This window comes from Orycteropus afer, unplaced genomic scaffold, assembly GCF_000298275.1.
Source record: "Orycteropus afer afer isolate SDZICR_OR568_19922 unplaced genomic scaffold, OryAfe1.0 scaffold00384, whole genome shotgun sequence".
NCBI classification, from domain to species: Eukaryota; Metazoa; Chordata; class Mammalia; order Tubulidentata; family Orycteropodidae; genus Orycteropus; species Orycteropus afer.
In genome coordinates, this window is record NW_006921971.1 from 2,072,336 (window position 1) to 2,083,619 (window position 11,284).

General features: G+C 52.4%; 1 protein-coding gene across 1 annotated transcript in view; it reads right to left on the reverse strand.

The window, feature by feature from the left end:
* Nucleotides 1-11,284, reverse strand: part of NBEA (neurobeachin) — a gene marked incomplete at its 5' end in the record, with an annotated part of 985,874 nt that overhangs the window by 425,917 nt on the left and 548,673 nt on the right. The window contains one exon of the mRNA XM_042782600.1: nt 4,646-4,707. Within this exon, the coding sequence (XP_042638534.1) occupies nt 4,646-4,707 (62 nt within the window). The remainder of the gene's footprint in view (nt 1-4,645; nt 4,708-11,284) is intronic.

The following is an 11,284-nucleotide window of genomic DNA, read 5'->3' on the forward strand; positions in this document are numbered from 1 at the left end:
TCTTCACAGAAGCAAAGCCCAAACCACACCCACTGCCCTGGAGTCGATTCTGATCCACAGCGCCCCTAGAGGACAGAGTGGAACTGCCCACAGGGTCTCCAAGGCTGTCAGTGTTTATGGAACCAGACTGCTTCATCTTTCTCTTGTGGAGCACTTGGTGGGTTTGAACTGCTGACTGAATATTTAACCGAATATTTGGTTAGCTGCCGAATATTTTAGCCACTACGCCACCAGGACTCTGTTTCATTACATTTGAAGGGGAATAATTTATGCCTGTCCCTTTGTACCATCTGACTAAACTGCATCAGATTGGAGGAAAAATGAAAATTTTCAATGTTGACAGGACAAACTACTTGGCAAAGGGAGCCTGCTCTTCAGGCCAACTCTTCCACAAGTGCTGTCCGCAAGCCTCTGGGTTAAGGCCTCGGTCACGCCCCAGCAACCTCCCTGGAATCCTTTTTAATTTAAGTACGTGAACTATATGGAAAAGAGTGAAGTCAAACATAAACCACACAATCTGTCATGTAAGAAACTTCATATACACAGCCAGCCTAAACTAAGAGACATGGAGGGAGGCCTGACTAGTACTGGCTGTAGTTTATGTTATACGTTTTTGCATTTTTTATGAGATTAAACATGATTTATTAAACATGCATTTGCTTAATCAGTGCGTCAAGTCTGAAAGGACGTAAATACTGAGACACATTATTTTTTTACGTTAAGTTTCTCATTTTATCAAGCATTTCCTACTGACGATGAGGCAAAGAAAAAATGTAAGTAACGTCTGCCAGGGTTTCCTTATGGAAAGGTAGAGTCCTGTGGGATACCATCCCTCGATTTTTCCTGAAGGACCTGACGGACACTTCCTCAAAAAAATAAAGAGTCTGGAAATAATTAGAAACTATTAAGGTATCGAAAAAAAGTTGACCTGCAAACTAAATCTGCTATTCATCAAGGAACACAATAGATGCCGAGTCATGTGATGGAAAAATGATATCCATGCTGAGAAATGAGAAGCACCTCCATCACAGCGGCCTGGCCAGCAAGACCTGCAAAAGCCCAGGCGGAAGACACGGTCAGGGCCCCGCAGGACGCAGTGACACCAACCGAGCAAGTGTGATTTCGTGCAACAAAACTCACGTTCATTACTTTAGTTCAGTTCCTTCCGCTTTAAAATAACAGGAAGCTAGTGTTGGAAGAGGCCACTGACTGTAGTGCTAACACAAACTAGAGAGAGAAAACAGGAGCTCACTATTAATTCGATTTTTTTTCCTGCTCATAAGATCTATATGGAAAAGGAAATTATTCAGAATACAGTGAAAAAGAAAAAAAAAGGCTTTGGTTACTGGTAACAATTACTATCTCATGATGATAGTGCTAATAGCATCTTCAAATCAAACACGATATTCTGACCATAAGAGCATTTCTGAAACTTAAAATATGTTTTCCTCTGAGACCTCAAATTCCATGGGGGAGGAGGGGTGGACTTGATGGCATATCCTTCTGAGTTTAAAAGGCTGCCCATATGAACCGAATTATCCTTGACATGTACCTTCAGACATTTGTAACGTGATCGCATGTAAATTTAGACCATATTTTGGACACAAACCACTGGCAAAAGTCCGTTTACTCAGGAGCTTAAATAAGGAGAGAGAAGCTGATAACCTTCACAAAATGGAAAAGTGGAGAAGCTGACATGAAATTCCCCTATGAAAGGCTTACGGAATTAGGAGGTGGGACGTGTTGTAGCAAATAAGTAACAGCAACAAAGGAAAACAAATGCCAGAGCAGGACAGCTGACAATTTCCCTTCCTTTCCCAGTGATTAGCTGTCTATGTTCTCCTCAATGGTTTAGCAAATTTGGGAAAGGAAGAGCATGTTTTAAACAAATAAGTAAACTGGAAAATTCCCTTTGCAAGGAAAATGAATTCCAACACAGACTGAAATCACAGTGTGGATACATCTTCACTGCATTTACCACCATGGGAACCAAACTACGCACATAGTAACAAGACAGTTACTCAAGAGTCCGACTAATTTAGGTACTTTACTGATCATTGTAACAACATGGAGCTATCAATGGCGGCACAGTGGTTAAAGCACCCGGCTGCTAACCAAAGAACCCAGTAGCTTCTCTGTGGGGGAAAAAGGCAATCTGGTTCATGAAGACTGAGAGCCTGGAAAACCCTGTGGGGCAGTTCCACTCTGTCCTCTAGGGGCGCTGTGGGTCAGAATGGACTCCACGGCAGTGGGTGTGGTTTGGGCTTTGCTTCTGTGAAGACTGACAGCCTGGGAGACCCTGTGGGGCAGTTCCACTCTGTCCTCTAGGGGCGCTGTGGGTCAGAATGGACTCCACGGCAGTGGGTGTGGTTTGGGCTTTGCTTCTGTGAAGACTGACAGCCTGGGAGACCCTGTGGGGCAGTTCCACTCTGTCCTCTAGGGGCGCGGGGAGTAGGAATTTGACCTGACAGCAGTGGGTTTTGGGTTGATCAACACCTCTACAAAGGGCTGGCTGTAAAATAATACAATGAGAAGACAATTCCGAAATCTGTTGGTTTAAAGATTCATCAGGCTGGTCTCTCTCTTGGCAGAAAGACGGCCTCCAGGGCAGTGATAACTCCGCAGGGAGCCCCGCCATGCTCCACGAGATGCATTAAGGCCTGCCTCGGAGAGTGCTAGGCCGAGCATTCCCAAAGCATCCTGAACACATTTTCCCTCCCGGAGACCTGCTGTTGCTGTGGTTGGCCCACTAATGGGTGGAAATGGCCCATGAGTCACGCTGATGGCAAGGAGCAGAGAAAAATGGCAGACCACATCAAGAAACTTCGCAGACATGCTCATCCAGTCCTTTGGTGTCCTTAAACGGAAGGCTCCCACATCCCTGGAGCACCCCAGGGCCTCCAAAGACGGTGTTCACGCTGCAGCTGCACCCCCGTGGAATTCCACAGCAGCACCTGGGAGCCCCGCGTCCACTTCCACGCGGCTGAGGGCAGATCCCGCGTTTGTCTTTAAACATATTTTGTGGAAATCGATGCTTCCATTTAACAGAAAATAACATAACAACTGATGTTATTCTTCTGCGGACTGGTATTTTTAAGTCACTTCGATGAGGTACATGAATCAATTAAGCCCTTGAAATATTTAAACACACTCTGAATTATTTAAAAATTCAACATAAAAATCAAACAGAGAGGCATATTTATAACATTGCTCTGGTGGAACAGTGCAGAAAGTGCCTGCGCAGAGAGCTTAGGTTTCTCTGTCTACGTCCCAATCAATATCTGAGGCGCGGTTTCCTCTCTCGGGCCCTTAATGGCAGGGATTCCTGGAGCCAGGCAGTGAGTAATGCTAGACGTGTGATTAGATGATGAGGCCGTCAAAGCACTAGCTCCTAACGCTCATCCCTCTTGACTCCTCTGAGTTGCAGTGAAACCCAGAGCTCGGGAAGAAGGAACCATAGGTCCTCTCTGCCCTTAAGCGTGTTCTCTTCTTTTCTCTCTTTTTTTGTGGATGGGCATCATCATGAAGCTACAAGGCCCGGAGCAAGCCTCTTGGAGCGTTCTTGAACTCAGGACTTCAGCGTCAGATGAAGGGGTCCGATGCCTGCCGATAAAGCGCTGCCGCCACGGGACGCTGTCTTCCTTCTCTCCTGCCTCCTTATACCCCTCCTGGTGCAGGGGCAGTCAGCCATGGCCTCACTAGGACCATGTTCGTGGAGAAGGCGACCACAGACAGGACGATGGGTGAGTCGTGTTTGTTTGACTGGGTGCGTGTCGTTTGTTTGCGCTGGTGCCGCCAAGGCTCAGCTGGAGCCCTGTCAGTGTTCCTTTGGGCCGTGGCCGTGGCTCTGGGAGCTCTCAGGACAGCAACGAGAAACGGTGCTGAGTGTGTCCTCTTCATGGAGGTTCTGGGGGTGTTCACTGACTACTCCCCACGGTCCTGCCTAAGCCCTTCCTCATGCTGCCACCCCAGTATTTACACTGCTCTGATGATTGGGGGCACCAGGGATGTGAGGAAGCCAGTGAGGAGGGAGCCCTTGGTCCCCACTTTAGTCAACAGAAAACTGTAATGTGATGCTCGTTAGTTCCTTGTAATTGCTAAGGAAAGGCAGGGACACTCAACAATTCCATCTGCAAAGCTGAGGATCAAAGGCAAGTGGCACTTTTAGAATTCACCTTGGCATATGCAAATGAGCCAGCAATAAAGGTCACGGCAAGGTGGCCCCCCAGGAATGCGTGCAAGGCACTTGGTTTCCATGAGCACTAATCTAACAGGGAAGCAGCAGCCATGTAATTCGAGACAATAAATTCCGCTGCGCCATGTTTAAAGGGTGGGGTGCGAGGAAGGTATGGGGGGATGTGTAACCAAAGGCCTACTTACAGAGACACAAAGATGGGGGGACGGAAGGACGGGAAGGGTGGGAGAGAAGGAGACGGCTAGAGGGAGCGGACAAAGGGGACAGGACATGAGTCAACACTTACATGTCAGGTCACTGATGGAGGGAAAGTTCTCAACGTAAACTACGTGCTTCATCTACGGGATCAGAGGTGGGCGCTTCCACGGTGTATAGACACACACGGGGGTTCGTGATTAGCTACGTGTCTAACATGCTCGGTTCAGGAGAGTCGAGGGAAGGGGGCCATACCTGAGAACAAAGCAGCATGACCAGTTCGACCACAGACGTGCTGGACTTCATGCAGACAAGGCCTGCAACGAACAAACGCGAACACAAATGAACAGACAGCGGCAGCCGCAGCCCTTGCAGGGCCGCTCGCGAATACAGTGTTCAGTCATAAAAACATTCTTTACAATAGCACCCGCGAAAGAAAATGAACAGCAAGGTCCCCGCAAATATCATTTGACTGCATTACCGTTTACGAGTGTTCTGATGTTCAAGGCGTGAGGGGGACGGAAACACTCGGAGCAGGCTGGAACCACTCCTTTGGTCAAAGCGTTTCTTACATTTCAACCAAGGGAGGGATGGGGAAGGAGGTCTGGTGGTGCAGTGGCTAAACCCGAGCTGAAAGGTTGCAGTCTGACCCACCAGCTGTTTCTCAGGAGAAAGACGGGGAGTCTGTTTCAGCAAAGACGGACAGGCCCGGAAACACCGGGGGCAGCTCCACTGTGTCCTACAGGGTGGCTGCGAGCCAGTGTCCACTTGACGGAGCTGCAGTTTGCGTTGGGGATGGTTAGGAAACTGAGGAGCTGGGACCAGCACCTTTGATGCCCGCGGCATCTTCCGGAGCCCAAAGCAATGGCCTGTGAGGATCTGCCCACGTTCCTGCCAAAGGCAAAGCTAACGTAGTTTACAAAGTCCATTCCCCGGGCCTTCAGGTGTTCAACCACTTTGTAAAGGTCCTAAAATCATGACTTTCATGTGCCACAAACACTTGTTAAATGTGTTTATCAAACAGCCCCTGCTCTGCACAGCAACTCTCCACACACATGCCGGGAGGGCGGACCGGACGTGCCGTTCCCTGCTCAGCTCCTATGTGCTAGGCATGTGCTAGGCATGTGCTACGTGCTTTCACGTACATGACAAACCCCACTGCCGTCCAGTTGATCCTGACTCCTATTGACCCTGTACCACAGAGCGGAACTGCCTCACAGGGTGCCCAAGGCTAGTAATCTTTCTGGAAACAGACTGCCTCATCTTTCTCCCGCGGAGTGGCTGGTGGGCTCGAACCGCCAAGCTTCCGGCTAGCAGGGCAATGGAGCTCCTTTAGATTATATGGTCTCATTTAATTCTGGTGACTCTGTGACGTGGTGTCACCACTGCATTTCTACCGGTGAGAAAAGATTTTTCTCCAGGCACCTTTTGAACATCCACTGTTCATCACTGACCGGGGACCGCTAGAGAGCGCCGTGCGCAATGACAAAGCGGTCAGGAGGCGTCTAGTTATTTTTAAGTGCCCCCCACATAAGGGAAGATGTGAGCAAAGATCAGGAACGCGATCTCAGGGTGTCAGCCACTTGGAAGACGTTCTTAAACTTTTCCCCTGGTTTTCAGACGGAGGTAATGGAATGAAGAGTTTTCCTTCTACTGAGGATTGAATGCAATCAATAACGGCATCAGTCCCGTAAGGAACACGAGATTGTCCATTAGTTGTGGCTAAGTGGGAGGGAGAAGTGAAAGCAGTTACTTTGTTTTTTTTGAAGGTGATTTCACTAAACGGTCTCAATGCCTTCTGGACACCCCCGGCCGTGGGTAAACACTGTTTTGCGCCCACTTTGCTAACAGCGCTTCCCTGATTGCACAGACAGGCCCCTGGCGTTCTGTCTACGGGATGCGAGGACAGACAGCTAACTAATGAGATCGGAGGGACGGAAGGGCTCCTTGGGGGGAGGAGCGCTGTAACTGATCAGCAGGGCTGCTCCCGGCCACTGTCACCTGCTGCGGCTCAACTATTTCAATTCTGCAGAAGGGTAAGCAAAGGGCTTTGTGAGCACAGTGATGGTGAGCGGCGGTCGCACTCCACCCCGTTTCATACGTCAGGCTGTGAGGCTTTGGTACAAAGAAGGACTCATCGTGCACGCTGTGTGTTAGGGGTCCTGATGTGTAACGATGGGAAGTGAAAATTAGGAAAATGATGCCACTGCATTCGCTTCTCAGACTAACTTTGTGGGAACCTTACGTCACGAGAACATGGACAATTTCACAGATAATACTGTTCCGTCAGAAGAAAACTAGAACCCAAAGCTTCACCCACAGGACGCTTTGTTCAAAGGCCTGACATCTCGGGGTGGAGCCACAAGCCTGCAACCTGCAAACTGCTCTCGTTCCTCGGAGCAATCCACCGCGGCTCCAGCCCCCCAGTGCAGCACACCTTTACTGGGCTGTCACACAAGTGATTTTGAACAGAATGAATGAAGGGGGTGTGCTCAAAAGTAAGGAAAAACCAAAACAGAAGGCAGCTGAGCTGACACTGTGATCCCAACAGAAGCAGCGTCTTTCTGAGACAGGAGGTCAACTCCAGAGCTTCGGAGGGGCTGCTGGAAAGGCAGGATTGGCTGGTGACACTTTGTCCTCATGTGTTTCCAAAACAAAACAGCACTCACATTTCAACAGTGGAGATTTAAGGAAGCACCATGAGTTTGCGAAACCTTAGCAAAAAGTTCAGAAAACCAAACTGATCCAAGTGATGTTGTAACTAACTCAAAGGCTGTCTATGCATAAAACAAACAGTTGATGAGTTTATGTCCCAAAAAGGGGCCCTTTTATAGCTTTGTGACCAGCAAGCAAGTCACAATCAGGTTCAACTCGTTTCTGGTTTCCTTGTGGGACCAAGGTCAGTGTCAGTACCAGGTACCGGCAGAGATACACAAGGGACTGTCCACACCTTACAAATTTCAGTTCCAATCTAAGATGGTCCAGCATCCACCTAGGGCTTTATCATTTACTAAGCATGATGAATGCACGCAATCTCATGTGAAAGGAGCTCTGGTGGCACAGTGGTTAAAGTGCTTGGCTGCTAAGAAAGGGCAGTGGTTCAAACCCACCAGCTACTCTGTGGGGGAAAGCTGGGCCAGCTTCCAGTAAGGACTGACAGCCTTGGAAACCCAATGGGGCAGTCCTGTCGTCACCTGGGGTTGCTGTGAGTCAGAACTGACTGGAAGGCAGAGGGTGTGGCGTGGGTTTAACTCATTCGACTCTCTCACAGCTCCATGAACCCCTCACTATTATTTTATCTGATGGTTGCAAACCAGATGTTGTGAGTGGCCTAAACGCTACAGGCAGCGTGCGGAACTGGGCCTGGCGAGCCCATGTCACGCTGGGGCTGAGCTCCAGGGACGACCCAACATTAAGATACTGGCCACGTGCGACAGTGAGGAAGGTGGTGCTGGCTGAGTCCCAGCTGGTGAGGTAGGAAGCTTCCTGAAGAAGGTAGCGGCGTGGTGGGCAGACATGAGGACAGAAGGCATGAGCACAGGGGCCAGCGGGCAGAGGACACGGCTGGGAAGACTCCTGGGGCTGCGCCAGGGAGTGGGCCAGGAGGGCGGGGCAGCTCAGGGAGAGACCAAGATGCAGGGAAACAGTTCTGAAAGCCAACACGGTAGCACCCGTTATCAAGGGAGGGCAGCAATCCTATGGCCAGGACCAGCAGCCCCTTCCTATTCCACGGCGACTCCCTCCTTGTCAATTAAGAAGGAACCCCCAGAACTGATGTCGGCTTGGTAAGGAAAAGCATGGGAAGCAGACAGTGGTGATGGTGACACAATTCATGTCACTGAATTGTACACTTGTTGTTGTTGTTGTTGTTATGTGCCATCAAGTCGGACCTGACTCATAGTGACCCCTCCTTGGGCTTCCGAGGCAGTATCACTATGGAAGTAGATTGCCCAACCTTCCTTCCGAGGAGTGGCTGGTGGGTTTGAACCGCCAGCCTCCTGGTTAGCAGTCAAGTGTCTTAGGCACTATGCTACCAGAGCTCCCGAATTGTATACTTAGAAATGCTTAAAACGGCAATGTAGTCACATAATTTTACCCACAATAATAATAATAAAAAAAGGAAGCAGGCCTCAAAGGCTCTGTCCACGTGGACCTCACCACCAACAGCTGGTTTGGCCGGTGAGCAGGACACTTCCACCAGCTGCTGTCGCCGGGAGCCGCTGCGTCGACTCCGACTCGTGACCCCACGGGACAGAGTGGAGCTGCTCCCCAGGGCCGCCCCGGCTGTCCTCTGTGGGGGCTGTCACCAGGCCCCTGCTGGGCGGGCTCCGACAGTCAGCCTCTGGTTTGCAGCCAGCGCTTCATCGTTGCATCCGCAGGGTCACTCCTCAGCAGCCACAGCACTAAGGACTCTGAGCAAGGTGCTCAGCGAGCACCGCAGGGACGCCGGCCCCCCAGCACCCGACGGGCATCTGCACCACCAGCGGCAGACATCTGAGCTCCCGCAGCAGGCGGTGTCCATCCAGGTGGTGGCCCACGGGGAGGTCGGCTGCCTCGCTACAACTCTGAGCGGGTCCCACCAACCTCGTGGAAAGATGAGGCCCGCCAAGAGCTGAACGTCTCCGAGCGGCTCAGATACAAGCCTTGGAGATGCAGCAGGTGGGGACATCGTGTGTGTGTATGTGGGGTGGGGCCCCAGATCCAGGCAGCAAAAGAAGAATGGATCTGGCCAAGCAGCAGCCAAAAACACAGGAAAGAAAACCACCTGCCACTTTTCTTTGGCTCACACTGACGGCGGACGGCAAGAAGGCAGGTCCTACTTGGAGAGCTCAGCCCCCTCCGCAACTGAAAACCAACCAACCAACAACTGCAACCAAGAAGAAAGGCAGACAGGATGAAGGGAGCCAGCCTGTGAGATGCGTGGACCCCAGAGCTCGCCTGGCCTCGGCCACAGAGCCCTGTCTCCAAAACACGCGGATAGGCTTGACACGGACCCCTGGGAGGCGGGAAGGCACGGGACGCCGTGTGAAGAGAAACTGAGGGGCGCTCGGGGTCGGGCTCTGTGTGCTGTTGTGCACGTGTGGGGTCGGAGGAGCGGTTTCGGGGAGCACGGAGGAAGCCCCACGTGTGGCTAGCGGGCGCTCCCTGTGGTGGGAGGGTCACGCAATAACTCCCTCCCACAGGCACTCAGCCAAGCAAAGCCAAAGCCTTCCCTCTGACCGGGACCAGGGAACAAGGACAAGAGCTGAGAACCTGTGCAGCCTGAGGCTGGAGGAGTGGGGTGCAGACAGGCTAGAATTGGGGCGAGGCCCTGCTGTGGGAGCAGGGAGCGGGAACAGGCCACTGACGGCAGGCCGCAGCCTCACATGCACTCTCTCTGAAGGCACATGTGCCTAGCAATGGTCACTCACTGTAGTTGAAAGAAAAAAGTAAAGGAGTTAAGATTTGAAGGCAAAATAAGGTATTTCACAGGACAGGAACCCACTTTGTTCAAAAAGCATTTACTGAGCATTGGGGCTGCAGTGCCCAGCTGAAAGGGTCCCAGTTGGAAAGAAGTGAGGAAAGTGGGGCGGCCTGGGCGGACAAGGGGTCGCTCTGAGCGCGGCGAGGCGGCCCACGGGTGAAAAGGCAGCCGTGCAGGGACGGCAGGGGGAAGCTCTGCCTGGGAGAAAGGCTGACGTGCGACGTGACGTTTAAATCTGGTGACGCTGTTGTTAAGGCATCGGGCTGCTAACTGACAGGTTGCGGGTCAAAGCCACCGGCCACTCCACAGGAGCGCCATGGCGCCGTCTGCTTCCGTCCACATTTATAGCCTTGGTAACCCTACTGGCTCACTATGAGTCAGAATCCACTCCAGGGCAGTGGGTTGGGTTTTGGGTGGGTCCATGTAGGGCACAGGGAATGGAGGAAAGGTGACCCCAGGCGGACACAGAAAGGTTTGAGGCGCACCGAGGCTGCCCAGTGGACAGTCAAACGGAGTGTGCACGTCGGGATGGGCAGTGAAAACAGAGGGAGGCAGGCTGTGGGGCCACACCCGGCACCTGCGGCCTCGCGACCTTCGGCAGGGAAGAGGTAAGGGCGGACCCGCGTGGCGAGCTCCCTCGCTGCCACGAGTCTGGGAAGAAACCCGGGCTCGCCCAGGCCGGCTGGGGTAACGGCGGTGGCGAGGCCAGGGGCGCAGCCTGCACAGACGTTTGGGAGAGACCCTTAACTATTTCGGAGGAACCGAAAGTGAGGTCAAAGGTGAAGTAGGAATCCGGGTGAGCTGACGTCACCAGCAGACACGGGCCCAGGAAGCGAGGGGGCGGGTTCGGGAGGACAGCGGCCGCTTCCTTCTGGACAAAATCCGGTTCGGAAACAGGAAGTTTACGGGTGGGCCCCAGGGGCCTTTGCTTGTCAGGCACAGCTGCGGTGACCGTGGCGCCAGCGACCAGCGGATCACACGGGGACCTACCAGCGCGGTGCAGGAGGGAGGGACTGTGGCCCGCTGAAACTCGCAGGCGGCCACTGCCTCCAGTCTGCCATGGGCAGTTTCTGAGCACGGAGTGTGCCCGCTTCTCCGCCCAGGACAATACACTCTGTTACTGTCCGTCAAATGTGGGGGGGGGGGTGCCAAGGCGGCTCCGTGTTTTAGTGTCTGTCCCGTCGTTATCGTCAGGTGCCGTCCAGTCGGCTCCGACTGACAGCAACCCCACAAACAACAGAAGGAAGCCCGGGCCCGTCCTGCGCCGGCCTCGCGAGCGATCACTGCCGGGCCTGACCCCTCGTCGCAGCCACCGCGTCAGTCCTTCTCCTTGAGGTCTTGCCCCAAGCTCACGAGACTGAATATCAAAGCTGCCCAGCAATACTGAGTTTCTAATTCACTTTGTAGGGATCGGAACTTTATGCTAGATC